The 25471-nt window shown below is 41.0% G+C and overlaps 1 protein-coding gene and 2 long non-coding RNA genes across 5 annotated transcripts; 2 read left to right on the top strand and 1 right to left on the bottom strand.

Moving 5' to 3' along the window:
- The first annotated feature begins 208 nt into the window (after positions 1-208).
- chata (choline O-acetyltransferase a) lies at positions 209-11106 on the top strand. 3 transcript variants are annotated; one of them, XM_026191096.1, is made up of 15 exons: positions 209-380; positions 1563-1661; positions 1994-2185; positions 2444-2562; positions 3083-3136; positions 3238-3418; positions 5097-5274; positions 5365-5534; positions 8064-8164; positions 8272-8400; positions 8491-8613; positions 8695-8836; positions 9096-9158; positions 9238-9375; positions 9894-11106. In XM_026191096.1, the coding sequence occupies exons 2-15, from the start codon at positions 1614-1616 to the stop codon at positions 10323-10325; spliced, it is 2070 nt and encodes a 689-aa protein (XP_026046881.1). In that variant the 5' UTR covers positions 209-380; positions 1563-1613; the 3' UTR covers positions 10326-11106. The 3 variants fall into 3 exon arrangements, with proteins under 3 accessions (XP_026046881.1, XP_026046882.1, XP_026046880.1); XM_026191097.1 differs by lacking the exon at positions 209-380 and adding an exon at positions 694-1320; XM_026191095.1 differs by lacking the exon at positions 209-380 and having other exon boundaries at positions 1433-1661.
- Positions 11107-11543: 437 nt separating this feature from the next.
- LOC113035040 (uncharacterized) lies at positions 11544-18491 on the bottom strand. Its single transcript, XR_003274274.1, has 3 exons — positions 18435-18491; positions 18000-18109; positions 11544-11729 (listed from the first exon to the last, which is right to left on the bottom strand). It is a non-coding gene; the product is annotated as an uncharacterized LOC113035040 (long non-coding RNA).
- A 3398-nt stretch (positions 18492-21889) lies between these two features.
- Positions 21890-24861, top strand: LOC113035254 (uncharacterized). The gene is made up of 3 exons (XR_003274330.1): positions 21890-22207; positions 24024-24145; positions 24288-24861. It is a non-coding gene; the product is annotated as an uncharacterized LOC113035254 (long non-coding RNA).
- The last annotated feature ends 610 nt before the right edge of the window (positions 24862-25471 follow it).

Genomic DNA, 25471 nt, shown 5'->3' with positions numbered 1-25471 from the left:
TGTAAATTTTGAAAGCCAAAGGGGGAAAAAATGCGTCCTAATTGTTTTCCTGCAAAGTGTTTCAGCATCTGAGGAGCTCAGATGGCGTCTAAATAAGGTGGGGTGAGCATGTGAAGTGCCAAATAAACTTCCCGGCGAATAGCAGGACTTCTGGGAGGAGCCTGGCTGTCAGGAGGCTGAGGTACCCTCTTTTAGCATCTCTCCTGAGCCAGCCAGGGAGTTGTGCTCATGCCATGTAGGGGATTGAAAGATGCTTAAAATGAAGGATCGAAGCAGTGACATTTTAAAGAAATTCTGTTATAAACGGATTCAAGTAAAGATGGACCAACTAAAACTACCTTCTTGAGCTCCAGGAAGAGAGGGTGTTTTTTCCCTCGCTGGTGAGTAAAAAATTCAGTTGCACTCTATTTTTTGTTGTTCTTGTTAGTTTCGCCTTAGTACTGGGAACATGTTTTCATCAAATGTGCAGTTTTGTAAGGCAATTTTCTCAATGTTATAATCTTGAAGAAAGTGCGCATTTGTATATTTCTGGCAGACAGAAACAGTCTGATCTTGTATTTTTCATCAACTTTCTGCGTGCATCATAATATTTTTCATCTGCAGATGAAAACTGATGGTTCTTAAATTGTTCTTCAGATGTCTTCATGGTTCTTTAAAGAGCCATCATACGTCAAAGAACCTTTTTATTTTGTGGATGGTTCTTCAGCTATTACAAATGGTTCTTTAAAGAAAAAAAGGTTCTTCATCCTTAGCTATCTAAGTTTGATGGTGTAAAATGGCATAAATATTTATTCACTATAATGAGGGTGTGAATTATACTGTGTGTTTTGTTTGTGTGCATGTGTGTGCGAAGGTGGAGGGCGGGTTACCTGGTGATTACCCTTTAAGAGCAGATGGTAGGAAACTGAATATTCAAATAAAGCTAGAAATACTTGCTTAAAAATATACTGGTGGCAGGGGTGGGGGCCAAAGCCTAATGAACACACTTATCAACACACTTACTTAGTTTTGGCAAAGCACACTGCTTGGGTAAATGATCTGAGTACTTGTTCATCACTGAGCAATTTATTAAAAATGTTTTTGAGCCGAATGACAGGGAGAGAGAGAGACGTTAGAACACGTTGTACTATGGCAACCTCCCGGGAGCGGATGGAGGGGGTCAGTCGTTGGGATGTGCATGCGCAGGCAGATCGCGCGAGCGGTGTGCCTTGAACTTTCTAAGGGAAAAACACTTTCTCACGACCGGTGACAGCGAAGCGGATAACAGTCTTGAGCACTTGCTGGTCTTTGAAGATCTGGATTCTGGGACTGTTGGAAAAGGTAAAACATTTCCACTTTCCACTGAAAGAAATGGTTCTTTAAAGAACCATTGTTTGAAAGGTTCTTTGTGGCACCAAAAAAGGTTCTTCTATGGCATCAGTCTAAAGAACCACTTTTGGTTCCAGTTGGCACCTTTATTTTTCTGAGTGTGAGTGTGTTGGTTTCCGATTGTCACTGTGACTGACATTTATATTAATAAGTGTCGACTTTAAATAATGACTGTAGATTTTGTTTGTGGACAGAGAGTTCCTCTTGTGACTCCACCTGCTTGATTGCCCGTCTACACCGCCAACATGCCAGTTTTCGACCGAGACGCCTCCGAAGATTCAGGGGGCCGAGATGTAATTACATCTTCCATCTGCCTTATAAGCACACCGTATATGTTTTTCTCAATTCTACAACAGATAAATTTACATTTTACGATTAAAGGTTGCAAAATCAAATAAGGTCTAACAACATTTCAGGACATAAAAGTGGCTTTCAAAGGATTACGCTGGAATTCATGGGCAATTTAATTGGAATTTAATTGGAATCTCATCGATTCCTTAAATATTTGCTTAATAGCATGCGCAATCCTTGCATGGGGAGACTTACGTCATGTTTAGTCAAGAATTTGGAAAAAGGAAAACTGGTGATGAGAAGTGAAAGCTTTTCATCCCGCCATGTTCTCCAGGCTCTGCCAAAGCTGCCGGTGCCCAACCTGAAAGACACACTGGACAGATACCTGAGGTGCATGAAGCACCTGCTCACAGAAGAACAGTTCAACAAGACGCAAAACATAGTGATGCAGTTTGGAGCCCCTGGAGGAGTGGGGGAGCTACTACAGAGCAAACTCACGGAGAGGAGCGAAAACGTGGCAAACTGGGTAAATAAAAAAGACGTTAATTAATAAATGAAATATATGTATTTAAGAAACAAAACTGTGTTTTGGATGCTTATACGTTTAAAAATGTTAAAGTTTTAAACCAAATCTTGAAGACATTACTGATGTCGATAAACCTTTTAGAAAGATTGTGAAGCATGATGCTGTTTTATCTGCTTTTAATGGTCCAGTCCCTTTTTTTTTTTTTTTTTTTTTACCTACAATCCTGTTTGGTTTTTGCTTTTTGTTTTTCCACCATAGGTTTATGACTACTGGCTGAATGATATGTACCTGAACAACAGACTTGCTCTACCTGTCAACTCAAGTCCTGCAATGGTCTTCCCACAGCAGAACTTCATGGCTCCTATTGACTCTTTAAGGTATGCACACCTGAGACGAGTGAACCACAAAAAAAATCTCATCATTTGATACAACGGGACAGACGAAGCCTCTGCAATCCACTAGTAGACAGAATCCTTTCTTCACTGGTGTAGAAACAGTCTCTGAAAGAAAAAAAATATCTAATTGCTCGTGTTACAAGTTGTAGGTGATTTTGGTTATTCCAGCACAAAGACTGACAAATAATAGTGAACTGTGAGAATTGCTTTTCTACCAGATTTCATTGATTATACAAATTTGAACACTTCCCTCTTGGCTAGACACTTTCAGAAAGGGTCATTACTCAGAATGCCTCGAGGTCGGAAAACTGTGGTTTGGTTAACATGGTATTGATCTGTTACCGGTTCCTTAACCACATGATTTACATGAAGCATTTATGTTGTTAGGTGTAATGAAGCTACACAATTAATCAAGAAAAAAAAGTGTGGTGGCAAAAGAGTGACCAAGTACAATGTGTGTGTTTTGTGAAGCATTAAAACTGAGCAAAGATATTCTTTCTAGATTTGCTGCACACTTAATATCTGGAGCTTTGGAGTACAAGACTCACCTTGATGAGTGAGTTAACATTTAATTCAAATTGTCATAAAAGAATATTCTTCACTTTCAGTTCTTGTGTAGAGAAAAAGCCTGAAAATGTTGTGTATGTCTGCGTGTAGCCGTGACCTGCCTGTGGACTATGCCCGGGGCCAGCTGGCAGGAACGCGTCTGTGTATGGAGCAGTATTATCGTCTCTTCACCTCCTACCGTCTGCCAGGACCTGAGAGGGACACTCTCGTAGCACAGGAGAGTAGCGTGATGCCAGAACCTGAACATATCATCGTGGCGTGCAAAAACCAGGTCAGACTTGGAGAAAACAGTCCCAGGGCAAGAGCCATTTCTTAGTTCTCCACCATATTACATGGTCTTCATCCAACGAGAGATTGGTTAGCATGTAACACAGCACATTCCAGATTTCTCATAGATATGCATTACAATTTGATTGATAGATTGAATCTTTATTTTGAACATGTTGAAAAAGTACAACAACATAGAATTAAAAGAGACAAATGAACAAAGCAAAACAAAAGGAAAACGAGCAACCACAACTACAAATAACTTTCATGTTCAAAAAGGAGCAGGAAGAAGCATAAGCTTATTTAATCCCACCCCTTTTCCACTATCTAGTAATCAATAGACTACAGAAATACCTCCTTGCAATTACATTATATGTCATGTGTATTTTTTTTATTATTATTCTTTATATATATATATGTTTCTATCTATCCATACATACGTATATACACATTTTCAATAACCCCAGTAACACTTCAAAGGATACACAACCTACAGATATATATATACACCCATACCAACATACCCGTGCACCCACACACACATGAAAATATTGGACAAGAACACCCTATCCAATCTTTACCTCTTCCCTGTACCCTGTAAAAACCATATCCTTAAACCGCTTTTTAAACTGTGCCATGCTCGGACATTGCTTCATATCTTTATTTAGTCTGTTCCACAGCTTCACTCCACACACAATTTTGTTCTTTATGTTGGAATGCTAATGAAAACAGAACAGATCACTTCACAATAGGGGTGACACAGTGGTGCAGTGGTTAGCATTGTCACCTCACAGTAAGACTGTTACTAGTTTGAACCTACTGTAGTAAGAAGAAATTCCTTTTGATGTAACTAGGTCGGGCTTTTCTGTGTGAAGTCTGCCTGTTCTCCTCATGTCTGTGCAGATTTCCTCCCACAGCCCACAAACAGATTTGTTAGGTTTGGTTGTTCTAAATTGGCTGTCTGTGATGGAAACTTGATGTTTACTTGAATTAAGATCATCACATCCAACTAGATTTAATAAAGAGTGTAAATAAACTAAGACTTTATTATCAGTTGAGCTAATTCAAACAGCAATTAGGAAAGAAAGAAAGAAAGAAAGAATGAAAGAAAAACGATTTTATAATAATAATGGATTGCATTTATATAGCGCTTTTCGGGGCCCTCAAAGCGCTTTACAATTCCACTATTCATTCACTGGTGGAGGCAAGATACAGTTGTAGCCACAGCTGCCCTGGGGCAGACTGACAGAAGCGAGGCTGCCATATCACGCCATCGACCCCTCTGGCCATCACCAGTAGGCGGTAGGTGAAGTGTCTTGCCCAAGGACACAACGACCGAGACTGTCGAACCGGCAACCTTCCGGTTACAAAACAAACACCCAACTCTTTGCGCCACATCGCCCTTATATCATGTGACCCACTATTTGTTACACTTGCACAGTTTTTCTGTGGCTTTAAACTGCTTCTGTGGGAGTCATACCATCTGTGCAGGTACTCCTTGTTCTTCTTGTTCTTTGTGGCTCTGGCTAAGTTTGGGGCTCAATGCTGCTAAAAGAATCACTTAGATGTTATTTCACAATGTCAGGAAATTCTGAAACAATGCATATGTCCACATGATTAGGAAAGTTAGTCAGTACCAAAGATTCCTAAAACTTTGTGGCTAATCTGAACCCTTTGTCCAGTTCTTTGTGCTGGATGTGATGATCAACTTCCGGCAACTGAATCAAAGAGATTTGCTGACTCAGCTGGAGAAGATTGTCAAGATGGCTGACAACGAAGAAGAGCAGCTCCCTCCTATAGGGCTTCTCACTTCAGATGGACGGACAGAGTGGGCTGAGTCTCGTAGTGTACTAATGAGAGGTACATTTCAAAAGGGATTTTATGTGGACTGCCAATAAAAACTCTCTTTTATATGAGGTGCCTCTCAGATGGACTTTTGTTTTCCTGTAGAGTCTACCAACAGGGACTCGCTGGACATGATTGAGCGTTGTCTGTGTCTCGTCTGTCTGGACGACGCAAGTGGACCTGAACTTAGTGACACCAAACGAGCCATGTTGATGCTGCATGGAGGTGGATTGACAAAGAATGGAGGCAACCGCTGGTATGATAAGCCAATGCAGGTAAGTGAACACATTTATCAACAAAAAAGGTTAAATTAATGTTTGTTTTATTAACTTTTTGTACATTCTGTGTGGAGACCAAAATTCTGAGTGATATTTGTTATTAAGGGAAAGAAAACTCTGAAGAAAACGTGGGAACTGTCTAAAATAACAAAACCCATGTAATGATACTGAAAGATAAGATACGATAAGATATCTGGGCCCTATTTCAGGAAGCCGGTTTAGTGCAAACTCTGAGTAAGTATACCCTGAGTTAACGAAAACTCTGGGTTTTCGGTTTCACAAAGCGAGTTTAGATTAATTCTGAGTGAGTTACTATGACGACACACTCCGTGAAGCTAACCTGCCCCCTAGCAGGTTTACTTCAACTAACCCTGACTTTCTCCGCCTCTTTGTCGGAAACCTGACTGTAGGAAGTGTCAGACATGGCGTGCTCCTTCCTTGAAGAGCCAGTAGATGTTGAAGCCCAAATTCTCCACAGAGCTCTCCGCCGGGAGAGAGTGATTAGAGCGCGTTTGGACATTTTATCATTTCCTGATGATTTTCTGTGTGGACGTTACCGTTTTTCAGCACAATCTATAATTTATTTGAATAACATCCTCAGGCCTAATATTGCTCATGTGACACATCGCGGACATCCTCTCAGTTCTGTACATATTATTTGTATTGCACTTCGGTTTTTTGCAAACGGGAGCTTTCTGTATAATATTGGTGACGCTGAGCACGTTTCCAAGGCTACCGTCTGTCGGGCAGTCAGGAATGTTACAGTTGCACTGAAACGTCTCGTGTACTCGTTTGTGGTGTTCCCCGGTCATAGACCCACAAGATTTATCAAAGAGGGATGCCACAAAATTGCAGGTATCAGGATGAATGAAACTTAATTCATGATGTGGTGATACTTGAACTACTACTTAAATTTTACATTTATTCTCACGGTTCCCAGGCATGATTGGCTGTATAGATGGCACTCACATTCCAATCATTGCTCCTTCAGTAAATGAAGGAGACTATGTGAACAGGAAGTCTTTCCACAGCATTAATGTACAGGTACATAGTTCCCTGTAGCATGTCAAACTAACAAATTATTTCATTATAGTAATGGATGCTAATTTGTGTTCTCTGCACTGTGAAGATCATATGTGATGCTGCCAACATTATCACAAATGTGGGAGCCAACTGCTCAGCCTCTGTGAGTGGTGGTGGTGGAGGACACCCACCTGTTTTTCGGGCCTCCGCTTTTTTTCTGTTGGCTATAACGGGTCGCATATGAGCATACAGAGTAAGCAAATATGTACTTGTAATGTGCTCAGATAATTTCAATAAGTGCTTACAGAAAGAAAATTAATGTAGCCTCTAACTGCAATCGATTTACATCGGACAAACAGACCAAGCACTATGGCTCATAATACAATTACACCTCACCTGTTTGGACTATATTTTTATATTTCATTTTTACTTGCTGCCAGGAACGTTTGGGGCCTGTTGGGTTGCACCTGCGCTCACATCACATCACAAAATCAAATGTATAAAATAAAAAATGAAATATAATAAAATAACGTGTTAAATGGGTGGAAATCTCTAGATCAATGTTTAAATTAACACTCACGCATTGACTCTGTCGGCTATGTTTTGCCATGCATGCTCCCTTTCTTTTGCAGCTGAGGCTGTGTTACTTTTTTTCCACAAAATTTGCATGTTATCGGCATATGCTGCCATCAGAATTTCGGCCTCAAGCGCTGTAAGATACATTGACCGCGCCTTCTTTCCCTCCGTCTCCATGGTGACTCGCTTAATCTGTGCTCCACTAATCAGGGCTTTATGTATCCTCGTGCGCGCGTTTAACTTGGGGTTAAAGCAACTCCGCGTTGACTGAACTAATTGTTATCAGCCTTTCTGAAACCGAATATTCCGAGTTGGACAGTTCGGGGTTACTCAACCCTGAGTATCATTTTTCACTCAAGAGTTTTCTAAACCGGCTTCCTGAAATAGGGCCCTGATGTCCAAAGTGAACAATATTTTTGGAGATAATTTATTTGAATTTCAGGAGCAGGACCACACCTCTACGCACGCCCCTTTCAGTTCTCTGTCAGCCCAGCAACCACCACCAGTCCCCACTGAGGCCCCAAACCACGGCCTCAACTCATGATCAAAGCCATCTGCCATTATCTAATAGAAACACTGTCAAATCTTAATGAGGAAGTTTTTTTGCCTTCTTAATGAGGAAAATTAAATGAACAAATTCATGTTGATTTCTCAACGCATTAAAGGATATAACTAACCAGTTCCATGGCCAATTAAGGAAATGCAAACTAAAAGTGGACGTTCCACTGGATTTAAAGCCGTCATCTCACAAAATGGCAAAATAATTTAGTTTACTCAGGATTTTTTCACTTTAGGGGGTAATGTATGGATGTAAGAACATGTATTTGGAGCAAACAGTGCAGAGGTGCAGCAATCAAAAATTTATATTATTAAACATTTCAGTCCAACTCAAGAAAACAACCCCTGAAAACAACCTTTCTGTAACAGTTTATTGTAGGAGCTGATGGCTGCTGTGGAGTCGTGTGTGAACACTCTGCATTTGAAGGAATTGTCCTTGTGCAGTGCACAGAGTATCTCCTCAAATGCATGTGAGAAATGACACACATCTGATTTTGGAAGTGTGCAGTATATATGAGTTACATGTTTTAAAATAAGACTATTATAAATAATTGCTCCATTTATTTCTACTCATAAGGATTGGGAGTCCATCAAAGCTGGTCAGAGCTGCAAGTGTGAGCGAGCTGCCCGCGCCACGCAGACTCCGCTGGAAATGCACTCCTGAAATTCACAAGCTCATCACATCTGCTGCTGATAAACTCCAGAGGTGTGGTTTTCTTTAGTTCCTTGTCATTTGAAGAGATTAATTAATATGAGAAGCACATGATTTCAATAAAATGTATTCTTATTTTGTCAGAATGGTAAAGAATCTGGATATAAATGTCCACAAGTTCCATGATTACGGGAAAGGGTTTATCAAGAAGCAGAAGATGAGTCCAGATGCCTACATCCAGCTTGCTCTTCAGTTAGGCTTCTACAGGTAAAAAAAAAAAAAAAAATAGTCATCTTACAGAACTGATTAAACTTACCTACATTTTGTTCTCCCTGTACATGACTGCAGGTGTCATGGCAGACCGGTGTCCACCTATGAGAGTGCTTCTCTACGTCGTTTTCAGCAAGGCAGAGTAGACAACATTCGCTCAGCAACACCTGAAGCCTTTGCCTTTGTCAAAGCAATGACTGAAAGGAAAAACAGCACAAGTGTAGGTTGTTTTTATGCAGAAACTAAAGTCATACTGTGACTCAAATAAAAGCTGCTACAGGTTTAAATTAATTTTGAGTGGCTTAATCAGTTTGAGGTTTTTTGTTGTTTTTTTTTGGGGGGGGGGGGGGGGGTGTTCAGTAATGCTATTCTGTTTTCTATTGGATTTTGTCTTGATGTATTCAAGCATGAAAATCTACTTACTGTAAATTAATGACCTTAAAGACTAAGCACTGACTGTCAGTTGTTTACTTCTCCAGGACACAGAAATGATGGAACTGTTGAAAGGAGCAATAACTGCACAGACCAGTTATACACGTCTGGTAACTATTCTCTTCTTCCAGATTTCTATGACAGAGACTCACATTAAATAAATGCAGTAACATACTTTCTATTTTTCAGGCTATTACAGGGATGGCAATAGACAATCACCTACTAGGGCTGCGTGAAATTGCACATGAAATGAAGATGGGGAAGCTCGAAATGTTCAAAGACGAAGCTTATCTTATCAGTAATCAGTTCATTCTCTCTACAAGTCAGGTATGTGCATGTAATTTTGGAATAAAATGATTCATATTTTAAAATTCAGTTCAATTCAATTATATTTATACGGTGCCAATTCACAACAACAGCCACCTCAAGGCACTTCATACTGTAATATAAAAAAATATATATATACCATGACATGATCCTCTGTGAGCATGCACTTGGTGACAGTGGGAAGGAAAAACTCCCTTTCAACAGGAAGAAACTAAAAGAAAGTGGGACAGCCATCTACCCTGACCTTTGATCTGTATTAATACATCGTAACACTGCAGTTACTATAATGGTTATGCCCTTCTTGTTTATTCTTTATAAAATTTCTATATTGTAACACAAAAATGGTAACTGGTTGTTTGAACGAAAACTACAGTTTAGGGTTTCCTTGTAATGAATGAGGAAAAACATAATAACACAAATCAGTCTCACTACCTACCTAAACCTTTCCTAGAGCAGTATTTCATCACACCAGTAAAGCTTCTAGTAGTTTAGGACTGAAGCATTTACTCTTCCCTCAGGTTCCCACTACTGTTGAAATGTTCTGCTGCTATGGACCCGTGGTTCCAAACGGATACGGCGCGTGCTACAACCCTCAGTCAGACCATATTATCTTCTCCGTGTCCAGTTTCCATGAGAGCGAACAGACATGTTCAGCAGAATTTGTAAAGTGCTTGGTGCAGGGACTTCGGGACGTAAGGGATCTGTGCAATAAATGCAACGCTGACTGCGCTGCCACAGAGGAAAGAAAGGGCCAGACACAGAAGGCACACACACAGACCGAAACAAAGTGGGAGGAAAAATCCCCCCAGAGACCATCTGATTTGACTAAAAACAAGCAAACAGTCCCACAGGTTCTGGTGAAGACAACAGACCAGAGTAGCGTGGAGGCCCAAACTCAGACGCTACCACACGGAGAGGCACAGCCGCTGAGCAAAATTAGTAAATCATAGAAAACTGTCAGTGCCTGTGGTAATAGTGGTGATGTGATATTAAATGTGTTTTTCTGTGCTGCAATAATGTATTAGTAAGTCAATTTTAAAATATACACTGTACAAACTGTGATACAAAATGTCATGTAGATATTTATTGTTGTAGAAGATGCTTTTTCCAGGAATTGAAATGTGGCTACTACAGGATACATGTAGCTGAGAGTTCGTGCCAGACGAATGGGTAAACCTGACATGAATCAGCCAAAGAAAGAAGTTTATTTATTGCTGACCAACAGGTCTTAGAGTAAGGTTAGTGGGAAATATTGAAAAAAAGGGAAACGAGAGATGCAAACACTGGAGGTTCATTCGTATTATCACATCTCTGCATCATCTTTGCCGTCAGTCAGTTTGACAAAGCAAAAGCAGGCTGTGAGTTATGCCAAACGGCTGATTGTCTCACAGTGTCAACCTGCAAATTGCATGCTGCTATCTAATGATTTTCGGAAGACCAGAAAACAGCAATCTTCTCCTTGTGTTGTCTTCATAAATTCTTGTGTCTGTTGTACCAGTACCATGTGCCAATACATCTGCTCAAAAAACAAAGTATCCATTTATAAAATCCTCTTCATACTGTTCTGTACTCCTTATACTGGGACTCACACTGTGCTTGTGTACATAATAAATCCAATGTAGCCGTCCAAGATTTTATAAGGATACTTTATAGTTAGCTTAAAGAATGTTAAGTTGAACCAAATGTGTAAAGTTTTGAGCAGAATATTTCAATTAAAAATTAAGTTATTTATTTTTGTATCATATACAAATATATCTATATATATATATAATGTTATAGAGAAGTAATCTGAAAAGTAAATATATAAAGGTTACTAACCAAAGGTGTTCACTGTATTGATGACTGTCAAAGTACTGTAATTAAAAGGCGCTGCTAATGAATAAAAGGAACAATTTAAAATGGTATCTTGCTATTAAGAGTTGAAGCATATTTCATGTTTAGTTATTTTTTTTAACCTCATATGTTTTATTATCACATGCACTACACTGCATGACAAGTTTCTCACATGAAAATGGCAATCATTTTGACCGTAAACAATGATCAACATACAGTCAGGTCCATAATTCACTGAACAAGATACATTTTTGCAGTTTTGCCTCAAACAATCAAGACGTGATTGAAGTGCAGAGTTTCAGCTTTAGTTCAAAGGGGTTTCATAAAGATTTGAAATAACTGTTTAGGAATTACACACATTTTCATACACAGTCACCCATTTCCAGAGACTTCAAATTAATTGGACAATGGTTTGTTTAGCTGATTCCAAGTGTTAAACGTGCATCGAGTAGCTTTACACTGGAATTCACAATTCAAGTTCCAACGGGGTGTCAATATAAGTGAAACAGTCCATCATCAGGCTGAAAAACAAGAAAAAACTATTGGAGATACTTGAAAAGCTTTAGGATTGACCAAATCAACAATCTGATATAGTCTTTAAAAAAAAGGAATGCACTGGCCAACAACACAAAAAGGCCTGAAATACCAGAAGCAATAACAGAATTGCATTTCATTGGTTAAAAAAAACCCCAACAACTTCACAACATCTAACAAAGTTAAGAACATTTTCAAGGAGGTAATCATTATCAAAGTCTGCAATAAAGAGATGCCTTCACAAACATAAATATAAAGGGTTTGCAGCTAGTGGCAAACCACTAATAGTTCAAATGATGACTTCAGATGATCTCCATCCAAGTGCTGAAACAGTCTTGATATTTTGTAATTTTGTCTAATCCCCTTTGAGACCTTGACAATGGGACTGTGCATAAAAGTATCTGTTATTCCAAAGTAGCTAATACAATATTTTTGTCTCTAATTTAAAAGCAAAAAGTCTGCAATTACATTACATATTGATTGTATTGATAGTGTGATGTAAATTTACTGTTGTGGTGTGCACAGGCAGAATTTGAAAAACTGTGTCTTTTTCCAATAAATATTGGACATAACTGTAACCATAAATGTCCGCTGTTAGACCCAAAACTCAATCCTCTGATTTCATCAATTCAATTCAATTCAATTCAATTCAATTTTATTTATATAGCGCCAAATCACAACATAAGTCGCCTCAAGGCGCTTCATAGATACAGAGAAAAACCCAACAATCATATGACCCCCTATGAGCAAGCACTTTGGCAACAGTGGGAAGGAAAAACTCCCTTTTAACAGGAAGAAACCTCCAGCAGAACCAGGCTCAGGGAGGGGCGGCCATCTGCTGCGACCGGTTGGGGTGAGAGAAGGAAGACAGGATAAAAGACATGCTGTGGAAGAGAGACAGAGATTAATAACAGATTTGATTCAATGCAGAGAGGTCTGTTAATACATAGTGAGCGAGAAAGGTGACTGGAAAGGAAAAACTCAATGCATCATGGGAATCCCCGGCAGCCTATGTCTATTGCAGCATAACTAAGGGAGGATTCAGGGTCACCTGGTCCAGCCCTAACTATATGCTTTAGCAAAAAGGAAAGTTTTAAGCCTAATCTTGAAAGTAGAGATAGTGTCTGTCTCCTGAATCCAAACTGGAAGCTGGTTCCACAGAAGAGGGGCCTGAAAACTGAAGGCTCTCCCTCCCATTCTACTTTTAAATACTCTAGGAACAACAAGTAGGCCTGCAGAGCGAGAGCGAAGTGCTCTAATAGGGTGATATGGTACTACAAGGTCATTAAGATAAGATGGGGCCTGATTATTTAAGACCTTGTATGTGACGAGCAGGATTTTGAATTCAATTCTGGATTTAACAGGAAGCCAATGAAGGGAAGCCAATACAGGAGAAATATGCTCTCTCTTTCTAGTCCCTGTCAGGACTCTTGCTGCAGCATTTTGGATTAGCTGAAGGCTTTTCAGTGAGTTTTTTGGACATCCTGATAATAATGAATTACAGTAGTCCAGCCTGGAAGTAATAAATGCATGAACTAGTTTTTCAGCGTCACTCTGAGACAGGATATTTCTAATTTTAGAGATGTTGCGCAAATGGAAGAACGCAGTCTTACATATTTGTTTAATATGTGCATTGAAGGACATGTCCTGGTCAAAAATGACTCCAAGGTTCCTCACAGCGTTACTGGAGGCCAAGGTAATGCCATCCAGAGTAAGAATCTGGTTAGATACCATATTTCTAGGCTTTTCAGGGCCGAGTACAATAACCTCAGTTTTATCTGAATTAAGAAGCAGAAAGTTAGCGGCCATCCAGGTCTTTATGTCTTTAAGACATTCCTGCAGTTTAACTAATTGGTGTGTGTTATCTGGCTTCATGGACAGATAGAGCTGGGTGTCATCTGCATAGCAGTGAAAATGTATGCTATGTCTTCTAATGATGCTGCCTAAGGGAAGCATGTATAATGTAAACAGAATTGGTCCTAGCACTGAACCCTGTGGAACTCCATAATTAACCTCAGTGTGTGAAGAGGACTCTCCATTTACATGAACAAATTGGAGTCTATTAGATAGATATTAGAGCTGGACGATATATCGAGTTTTTAAAAAATATCGATATATTTTTATACGAGATATAAGATGTGACAATATCCTTTATATCGATATAGTCTATGTTACGTTATAATTATACTTGTGGAGCCGCAAGTTTGCCTCTCTTTCGTCCACTTTCGTCTTTACGCAACGTTACTCGGCCTCCCCTCCTCCCCCATCGCTTCACCTGCAGGAAGCGACAAGATGGACACGGCAAATCTCCGTTAACGAGTTACTGCGCATCGCCCCGTGCGTGGGGCTGGACGGCGTCAACGTGTTAGCTAGCTAACCACGCTAACGAGCTAACCACGCTAACGCCATGCAGCCCAGAGGTGCTGCACGGACTAAAATCCTTTCATTTTCTCAAAAGTTGACAGCGCGCCTTATGTATGAATTCTGGTTGTGCTTGATGACTGCGAACCGATTTTATGTGGAACACGGCGCTCAGCAATCTGTCAAAAAATGTTTTAGTACGACTTTGGTAAGCTACGGAGCTGCACCGCTTGATGGATTGTCGGAGCATTACGGCTGAGCCTCGCGGAGTGATACGTACTGTGCTTCAACGTAATATTACCCTACTGTGTATAAGGACCATAAATGGCACCTGTTAAGAGACGTGGTTGCGAAGCGGATTTCAAACTCCAGGCTCTCAGTCACGCAGTACAAGTTGGGAACAGAGCAGCTGTGAAACTGTCTTTGTTATTGTGCTCAGCGTCTTTTAGTTTACATTTTGACTGCACAATTGTGAGCTTTTTGTTATGCACAAAAACAACATTGTTTTCTTTTATTTATGGAGCATTATTATTTAATAAATGCTCATAATTTATTTTTGAGTAAATTTTATGTACATCTGTTCTATGTTAATAAAAGTGCCTGTGTGACATCTGGGACACAGCTTTGACTAAGAACTCTCTTTTTGTTCTTACTTTATGGCTTTAAAAAAAATATATCGAGATATATATCTTATATCGCCATCCAGCTAAAAAATATCGAGATATGAATTTTGGGTCATATCGCCCAGCCCTAATAGATATGATACAAACCACTGCAGTGCAGTACCTGTAATACCTACAGCATGTTCTAATCGCTCTAATAGGATATTATGGTCAACAGTAGGGCTGCTCAATTAATCGAATTTTAATCACGATTACGATCTGGGCTTTCAACGATCATTAAAAATGACTGAGCCGATTATTAGCCCCTCCCTCATTTATCCGCGACACCTTAAAGGCCGGTCCGTGAAAATATTGTCGGGCATAAACCGGTCCGTGGCGCAAAAAAGGTTGGAGACCGCTGATTAAGAGGACCCGAGGGAAGCTCGGAAAGCTAAGCAGAAGTTATTTGGAGAGTGACTGCTGTTGGTTGAAAAGAGAGGTAAAAAAAAAAAAACTTCAGTGGTGTTGCACACTATTTTATATTATTTTTTAAAGTCATTGTTAACCCTTTAAATCCGGTCAGAGCAGCACGCTCCGTTTTGTGTAACTATTTTTAAATCCCTGTAGAATCTGAACCGCGTAAGCTAGCGCAATAATTTGTTTTGCATATGAAACCGGAGGAGTTGTACTTACATCTTATGCCATCAGCTTGTCCTCGGTCACGGTTTCCTTCCACATATAGCTTTGCAAAAATTGCATAAAAAGCGCTTGCAGGAACAAAAACATAATATTCCAGAAACACGCTTTGCCGATCCGATCAGCTGTTCATAACACTTCCCACAGTGAAACAGACGTCAGCGCGAACTGTCGCATGTCCGCCATTTCCTGGCCGAAACCGGAAGTGACGTCATTTTCGCGGAAATGTAGTTTTTTACTTGTAGACCTTAAAAACCTCTACTGGTCATGTTTGGCTTTTCTGAATAGTTTCTGGGATGCTTAGAACTCGAATTGCACTGCTGGAAATAGTTTATTTTGATGCACATGCTGTTTTCTTTGCAAATTTGCATCATAGGATTGGTTTTTTTTTTGTTTTTCCTGCAGTGTATATAAAAATTGGTGTATCTCCAAAATAAAACTATGGAGACACTCAAAATAAATTTCCTGTTGTTGTAAACTATTTTTTGCAACTTTTTTGTATTTAAAGTTTTGAGGGATAAACCTCTTAAATTTCTCCAAGTAGAAATATATGTAAAAAAACAAAACAAAAATGATTTTCAATTTTTTTGTAGTTTATTGCACTTTTTTGCAATTAATGTAGTTACTATGGACTTAATGCATACATATTATTAAAATATGGGCTATAACAGTTATTTAGCAACTTGAAATGCTCCCACAAATGGCACTACAACATGTAAAAAAATAATATAAGCTCTGGCGGACTTGGTTCTATAGTAGGTCTTAAAGGGTTAAATAAATATCGTCAAATAATCGTGATCTCAATTTCAGTGAAAATAATCGTGATTATCATTTTTGCCATAATCGAGCAGCCCTAGTCAACAGTATCGAATGCTGCGCTAAGGTCTAGCAGGACAAGCACAGAGATGAGTCCACTGTCAGAGGCCATAAGAAGATCATTTGTAACCTTCACTAAAGCTGTTTCTGTGCTGTGATGAGCTCTGAAACCTGACTGAAATTCTTCAAATAAACCATTCCTCTGCAGATGATCTGTTAGCTGTTTGACAACTATTCTTTCAAGGATTTTTGATATGAAAGGAAGGTTTGAGATTGGCCTATAATTAGCTAAGACTGCTAGGTCTAGAGATGGCTTTTTGAGTAAAGGTTTAACTACAGCTAGCTTGAAGGCCTGTGGTACATAGCCGATCATTAGAGATAGGTTGATCATATTTAAGATCGAAGAATTAATTAATGGCAGGATTTCTTTGAGCAGTTTTGTAGGAATGGGGTCTAAAAGACACGTTGATGGTTTGGAGGAAGTAATTATTGAAGTTAACTCAGAAAGATCAATTAGAGAAAAAGAGTCTAACATTGCCGGCAATAAGTCGGACTCGTTCCCGGTGGGTGATGGGCTCCGCCAGGGCTGCCCTTTGTCTCCGGTTCTGTTCATAATTTTTATGGACAGGATTTCTAGGCGCAGCCAAGTGGCGGAGGGCTTTCGCTTTGGTGGCCTCAGAATCTCATCTCTGATTTTTGCAGATGATGTGGTTCTGTTGGCTTCATCGGGTGAGGCCCTCCAGCTCGCACTGGAACGGTTCGCAGCCGAGTGTGAAGCAGCGGGAATGAGGATCAGCACCTCCAAATCTGAGGCCATGGTTCTCAGCCGGAAAAGGGTGGAGTGCCCACTCCGGGTCGGGGATGAGTTCCTGCCCCAAGTGGAGGAGTTCAAGTATCTCGGGGTCTTGTTCGCGAGTGATGGGAGAAGGGAGCCGGAGATCGACAGACGGATTGGGGCTGCAGCTGCAGTAATGCGGACGCTGCACCGGTCCGTCGTGGTGAAGAGGGAGCTGAGTGTAAAAGCGAAGCTCTCAATTTACCGGTCGATCTACGTCCCTACCCTCACCTATGGCCACGAGCTGTGGGTAGTGACCGAAAGAACGAGATCGCGGATACAAGCGGGAGAAATGAGCTTCCTCCGAAGGGTGGCTGGCCTCTCCCTTAGAGATAGGGTGAGAAGTTCGGCCATCCGGGAAGGGCTCAGAGTAGAGCAGCTGCTGCTCCACATCGAAAGGAGCCAGCTGAGGTGGTTCGGGCATCTGATAAGGATGCCCCCTGGGCGCCTCCTGGGTGAGGTTTTCCAGGCATGTCCCACCGGGAGGAGGCCCCGGGGCAGACCCAGGACACGCTGGAGAGATTATAGCTCTCGGCTGGCCTGGGAACGCCTTGGTATTCCCCCGGATAAGCTGGAGGAGGTGGCTGGGGAGAGGGAGGTCTGGGCCTCTTTGCTTAGGCTGCTGCCCCCGCGACCCGGCCCCGGATAAAGCGGATGAAGATGGATGGATGGAGTCTAACTTAACATCAATGGTACTAAGAGTAGCTGTAGATAATATTACATCTGTGGGATGATTACTGGTAATTTTTTCTCTAATGATAAAGATTTTATTTGTGAAGAAGTTCATGAAGTCATTACTAGTTAACGTTAAAGGGATTGTCACATTTGTATAGCAGATTTTTCTTTACAGCAAATTTTACAGCAATGTTCCTTTTGGAATCATAACCTCTTTTAGAAAGGTTCCACTTAGCTTCTTAACAAAATCATTTATTGAAATACATACTGACCTTAAGAGGCTCCTGCAGGCAACCAGTTGATTTGAGCCGAGTTTATGTAGTGATCAGTTGCTCCAGACCATTGTATGGTTGGGCCATCCTGGAGGAGCTACCTGTGCAACCTGATTGGGTTATAGGTAATATCTCTTGATATCAGCAGTGAGAAGGACAGCAGCAAAAAGCAAAACTAAAGAAAAATCAGCCCAGATCAATAACGGGATAATTTCTTTGAAAAGTATGTATGTCTTGGTGTGAACATTTGTAATAAACACTGATCAGCAGTGAGTCTGCGGTGGCGCAGAAACCGATGGTTATAGATTGCTTCTCTTTCTTTGATCTGCCCACATAGGCTAACCATGTCAGCAATTGATGCATATTGAATCAGTTACCCAGGTGACACACAACAAACAATGCCAGCAAATGCGCGGGTCACACTTTGCTACGGACCTTATAAATCCAGCGGAGTAATACAACACAGGACCTTCCGCCTCCAGGGTCTCCAGGGTCTGTCTCATATCCCAACACGTTCTCACTCCCAACTCGTCAAACGTGTGACGCATGGTCAGGCTCCCTCTGCTTCACTTATGGACGCGCAGGGTACCCTCCTCGCGTCGGGAATTGACGTGAAGGGTCCTCCGATTGAAGAGATTGCCGCGGAAGTGCCTGTTGTCGGTATATTTAGACATTTTCCAAATAACATTGTAGTGACGTATACAGAACACAATAAATTATATAATGTAAACAACTACCTGAAAAACAGGTAGAACGATACTTTTGTATCGTTTATTGCATTTATGGAGGGAGTGATGTATGCTGGGTAATGGCACAGCTAGCTACTGGGTGACTTTATTCACCCGCTTCGGCTGTTATCAGTCCATACAATGGGCGTTATTAGCACAAATCAGTCCCATAGATATGGGCCATCTCCTGCTGGATTTTTCAGAAGGTTGTTCTCATCCATCCAGATGGAGGATCACTAACAGGAGCGTGGGAAGACTCCAGAATCCACTCTGGCTGGAATCCGGTGGATATGCAGTGTGTACAGGTAAGACCATTTAAACGGACAGCATTTATAGAATGACTGTTAAAAGTCAGCGAGTGTCAGTAATGTTAACGTGGTTATCTTAGTAATACACAGAGTGCTAATATAACAGCTTTAAGATGCATTTGTAGATATTATTACGTGTTTTACCGTCTTTATGGTGCTAGCTTAAACGTTAGCTTATATTGGAGTAAAGCTGTTACTGTTTAAACGATGTTAGCACAGAAATATTAGCTTCTGTCATGACTGATGAAGTTACTAGTTAATAAAGTTTTCAGTAAAGTGTTTAATCGCAGCCACAGATTGACAGCAAATATCTCGATTAGCTTCAGTGCATCTATAATACATATGTGCAAGTTTCAGTGCTTCGTTTAAACTGTATGATACTTATACTGACCCAGGGTCAGTGTAAAATACAATCCTAGCTGTGTGAACAAAGCCACTGTAAATTTAATCCTGCATGACAAACCTCAGAATGCAGGTTATTATTACTCTTTCCTGCTGGCACACCTGAGAGTCAGCTAGAAACTTACAGTGACGTGGACATCATGCAAAGACTGCCAGACTCTGTAATACTGTGAATGATCAGTGACTCAAGTTATCACTAAACTTTAAACGGCACCTCTGTGTCTCTGTGTGCTGAACATTTAGGATTGAGTCAGGCTGCATCAGCTGAAGCTGTTATTTGTATATATCAGTATTTTTTATTCAGGTGTGGGGAAAATACGTAAGACTGCAGTGAAGCGATGCACCAGATTAATCCCTGGCCAAAGGTATCATACTTAAATCAGACTACTGATCCAGCCACATCAGCCTTTTGTGAGGTCTGTTTAAAGTTGACTAAAAGTGAACTGCAGGTTCCAGAGAGGTGGATTGTGAGCACAGAAACACATGTTCATACATACAGCTGCAGCAAACTTACATTAATTTTAAATAGATTTGTTACTCTGATGTCTGTCTCTGTGTTAGTCCTCTGACAGACTGGTGACCTGTCCAGGTGTGCTCTACCTATGACTACTGGGACAGGCTCTAGCCTTTTTAATAGAAATTTTCTGTTATTCTCATTTAAAATATTTAAGTGCTTATGCATATGCTTAGTTGTGTTATAGACTGTTCAGTGAAAGTTTCTAAAACTAGATGAACGTACTTCAGCGTCAGCAGTTTGAGAAAACAACTCCCTTTACAGGTGCTGATAAGGCCAAGGGCACAAAACAGCATAACCACTGATCCGTTGAAGTGTGGTAGGGTCAGTTTGTAACTTCCTCCCTCTTCCTTGGAATGCATAAAGGAGGAGGAGCACCACTTCTGTGGAAGCGCTGACATGACTGAACTGTGATGTTTGATGTGTGTTGGCGCAGTAATAAATAGCTTGATCACAGCTCTTTCTGTGTTGCAGACTTTATTTAAAAAATTCCACGACACCTCCCACCCTCCCACTGTGAACCTGAATTGAATATTCAGAAGACATTTGTTTAAATAGTTCTACAAATCTGAGCTGTTGGTGTGTCCTTGGATTGTGTGGTAATAATATTAGAGCCTGCAATCTTTCTTACTGAATCTCTACTATGAGTCATGTTACCTGAGATTAATTCTATGTTTACCTGTCAGCCTGGACAAATGTGCTGTGTGAAGGAAATTAAATTAAATCAGATCTGAACTGCGTACATTTAAGGAACCTGTTCATATTTAATTGAAATATGAACTAGTGATTTTTTTGATTGCTGATTCCAAGAGAGTCTTTGTGGAAATCCTGTTTGGCTTTTTGTTATTTTAATTCTCTTCTCTGTTTTCCAGAACAGTTCTCCACAGTCACTGTCCACATGGGTCAGTGGGACCAAGAAGCACTCTGCTAATGTGTGGACTCTGACCAGCAACATCCAGCAAGACCCAGACAGCGTTTTCTATCTCCCAGCAGGAGTTTTTTGTTTGTCTGTGACTGGAGAGTCAGATTTTTGTTGAGCTTCACACTTGCAGAGTTAAGTCAGTTTGCAGAGATCCCTCCCACCCTGGCTTTTATGTGCTAGATTTCTTATCTGAAAGAGTAATATTTCAGTGACTGCTGCTTATACCACAGGTTAATACACGCTACTGATCCCTGATAGGAGAATCATCAATTTTGGCAACAAAGAAGCCTGGTGGATGTTTGTTTACAGTCTGATGATGGGACATCATGCTCTGCATCTTCAAAGTTTGCCTCCTCATTATTATTCATACCCAGTAATGTGAAGTATGCTTATATCTACTATAACTGAACCAACCTGGTGCTCTTCATTTATGGAGGCTGTTGAGTCTGAATGTTGGATGTTGTGTATCTCGTGTTCTCTGGGCTTTGTTGTCCTCAGTCTTTTCGCAGGATCAGAAAACAAAACCAGGAGGCGCGTAAATGTTTCTTCTCCATGATGTTTCTTCAAATGTTTCTTCTGGATGATGATAAGACTGTGACACGGGATGCCACCTTTGGTCTTGTGATGAAGCAAAGCTCAGGAAGAAGTGGGATTAAATGGTACCCACATGTGTGCTGCTGAGAAGGATGTACAGGGGCACCTGCAGCCAAATCCAAGCTTCAGGTTAGTTGTAGTTGCAGAACGCTATAGACTGAGACATCTAAGGCATCAAATGTTTGATTAAACAGATGAAAAAGAGAAGTTTCTTCCCTATAATTATCACTTCTTAAAATCTGTAGCAACTTCAAGTCTGTCAGCGTGCTGAGCATGCTCAGAATGTGACAATATATTTTTGTTCAATATTTAATTTCTTTCAGTTGCAATTGTTAAATGAAAAAAAAAAATTCTTATAATTTAGCAAACTAATTTATCAAAAATATATATACATATATCTGTATTAGTTTTAATGAATTAATTTGACACCTGTATTGAAAATACCATATTGTATTCATACAGAATCAGTATGGTATCATTGTTTGTCTGCTCACTGATTGTTGAAACTAAGAGCTAGTTTGATCTGTTTAGATCTAAAGTATCCAAAGTTGAGCTCTGATGTTTCTTCACCCCTGTGTGTGTGATATGTGATTTCCTACATGCTGGCAGAGCAGAGCGGCAATTTGTGCTCACAGATGGTGACAGTGTGGAGAGACGGTGGTGTTTCCTCAGAAGAACCAGCAGAGTCACTTGCTGACTGATGTTCATCTGCACTGCACAGAGGAAATCAACTGACCGAGGTTTGTCCAGTGACGTGTTATGAAATGTATATTTTTTTTATGCTTACAGATATGTTTTTCTTGACAGAGGCTCTGCAGAGGTTAGACAAAGCAGAGAAAACATGTGCTTTACATTTTACTGTGATTTATTGAGATATTTGTTGCCTGATGTTCAGCAGGAATGCAGAAATAGAATCAAAGGGAGATGTTTTTGATGTTTTTGTAATGATGTAAGTAAATCTTTAATATTATTTATTTGCTTATTATTACACTCAACAAAAATATAAACACAACACCTTTGTTACTGCTCCCATTCCCCATGGGATGGACGTAGAGACCTAAAATTCATTCCAGATACACAATATAACCATCCCTCCCAAACAGTGGTCACAAATCAGTCCAAATGTGTGGTAGTGGGCACATCTGCTATATTGAGATAATCCATCCCACCTCACAGGTGTGCCACATCAGGATGCTGATCTGACATCATGAGTAGTGCACAGGTGTACCTCAGACTGCCCACAACAAAAGGCCACCCTGGAATGTGCAGTTTTGTCTCACAGCAAAATGCCACAGATACCACAAGCAATGAGGGAGCGTGCAATTGGCATGCTGACAGCAGGAATGTCAACCAGATCTGTCGCCCGTGCATTGAATGTTCATTTCTCAACCATAAGCCGTCTCCACAGGCATTTCAGAGAATATGGCAGCACGTCCAACCGGCCTCACAACCGCAGACCTCGTGTAACCACACCAGCCCAGGACCTCCACATCCAGCAGGTTCACCTCCAAGATCGTCTGAGACCAGCCACCCAGACAGCTGCTGGAACAATTGGTTTGCACAACCAAACAATTTCTGCACAAACTGTCAGAAACCGTCTCAGGGACGCTCAACTGCATGCCCGTCGTCCTCATTGGGGTCTTGACCTGACTCCAGCTCGTCGCCGTAACAGACTTGTGTGGGCAAATGCTCACATTCGATGGCGTCTGGCACGTTGGAGAGGTGTGCGCTTCACGGAGGAATCATGGTTCACATTGTTCAGGGCAGATGGCAGCTGAGAATGTCCCAGTTCTTGCATGGCCAGCATACTCACCGGACATGTCACCCATTGAGCATGTTCGGGATGTGCTTGACCGGCGTATACGACAGCGTGTACCAGTTCCCACGAATATCCAACAACCTCGCACAGCCATTGAAGTGGAGTGGACCAACATTCCACAATTGACAATCTGATAGACTCCATGCGACGATGTGTTGCACTGCATGAGGCAAATGGTGGTCACACCAGATACTGACCGGTTCTGGGTCCCCAGACCCCCAATAGCGCAAAAAACTGCACATTCCAGGGTGGCCTTTTGTTGTGGGCAGTCTGAGGTACACCTGTGCACTACTCATGATGTCAGATCAGCATCCTGATGTGGCACACCTGTGAGGTGGGATGGATTATCTCAATATAGCAGATGTGCCCACTACCACACATTTGGACTGATTTGTGACCACTGTTTGGGAGGGATGGTTATATTGTGTATCTGGAATGAATTTTAGGTCTCTACGTCCATCCCATGGGGAATGGGAGCAGTAACAAAGGTGTTGCGTTTATATTTTTGTTGAGTGTATTTATTGAGTGTTTCTGAGTGAGGGGGAGAGGAGTCATCATCCAGGTAAAGTGACGTAGATCAGTGGATACACTTGTCTCCCCTTTAAAGGAGACAATCCAAGTCATCCTTAAATGTTAGTGCTTTCAAATACACAAACATTTTTAAAGGACAAAAATGAACATCCAACTTTGACTGTAATACAAAATAAATCTTTGCATGTGTGTTTTCAAACTCTCAGATGGGCAGCATATCTGTCTTGGACTGTCTAACCTGCCGGAGCAGCACTGAATGACCACCACACATGAGCAAGTTCCTGCAACATTCAGCATCTGATCCTTCATCTGTGTGCTGCTGCTTTTGGTAAGTAGAGTTACCCAACTCCAGTAACTCTAAACACATGCCATCCATTTCTAACGGCCTGGTTACTTCCTGTCAGTTACTTTAGAAACCATGTGGTCATCTGACCTAACACTGTTTCTTCTTCTTCCCCTTAATGTTCAAGTGTTACATGTCAAACAGCTGGAGAGGAAACTACACCAGTGTACTGAGATGTTTCACCAACACGTGCCAGATGCTGTTCCTTCATGGTGACATCACCAGAGACAGCCCCACCCACCTCAGGACCTCGCCATTGATCATGATGATTATAATGATGACAGCGAGCGGAACTAAGACTGTAAAAATCCACGACCAGAATTTTTCTTTCTAATTATTAATGAATACTGAGAGCCTCTTTCTGTGTTTTGTCTGTTTTGGGGTTGTTTTGTTTTTACCTCATTTGTTACTAACAATGTTGGAAAGGCTGTCAGCTGTGTGGGGGGGCTCCCTTGTGGCGAGAGAGCACAGTTGCACTATTGAGCACATGTTCCAGTGATCAGAGTTGGAGCTAACACATAGCAAGAGTCGCCTGGCAGACTGACTCTGCGGGGGATGTCTACACACGGTGTGAGTTGCGTGCGTCGCTAAAGAACTGTGAGTAGACGTGGAGCCATGCCTGAAAAGGACAGTTTTAGTCTTTTATGCCAATTAGACATTTAGTGGATGTAGAAGGAGACTGAAAAGATTCGGCATGAGCCCCCGCATCCTCAGGACCTTCTATCACTGTGCCATTGACAGCATCCTCACTGGATGCATCACCACCTGGTATGGCAACAGCACCGCCTACAACTGCAAAGCTCTCCAGCGAGTAGTGCGGTGCTCTGAACGGATAATTGGAGGTGAGCTTCCCTCCCTCCAAGACATCTACAGGAAGCGGTGCCTGAGGAAAGCGGGGAGGATCATCAAGGACTCCAGTCACCCCAGCCATAAACTGTTCAGACTGCTTCCATCAGGAAGGAGGTTCTGCAGCATCCGGTCCCGTACCAGCAGACTGAGAGACAGCTTTTTCCATCAGGCCATCAGACTGCTGAACACGTCATAGACACCTCAGCTGGAACTTCAACATTATGCACTCCACACTGTATATAAATGCCACTTGTTTTGCACATATTCAACTCTGTATATTTTATATATTTTATTATTATTATTATTTTTTTTTTTTTTTTTTTTTTTACTATTTAATTTGTAAAAATGTGTATACACACACACACACACACACACACACACACGTAGGAAAATATTTAGTATACACATCCAGAAATGCATACACTATTATATATTGTACATATATTTATTAGTTTCAGGTTG

Source organism: Astatotilapia calliptera, chromosome 13 (genome assembly GCF_900246225.1).
Source record: "Astatotilapia calliptera chromosome 13, fAstCal1.2, whole genome shotgun sequence".
NCBI lineage: Eukaryota > Metazoa > Chordata > Actinopteri > Cichliformes > Cichlidae > Astatotilapia > Astatotilapia calliptera.
The sequence above is the reverse complement of the archived record's forward strand: the minus strand, read 5'-3'. Positions and strand labels throughout refer to the sequence as shown.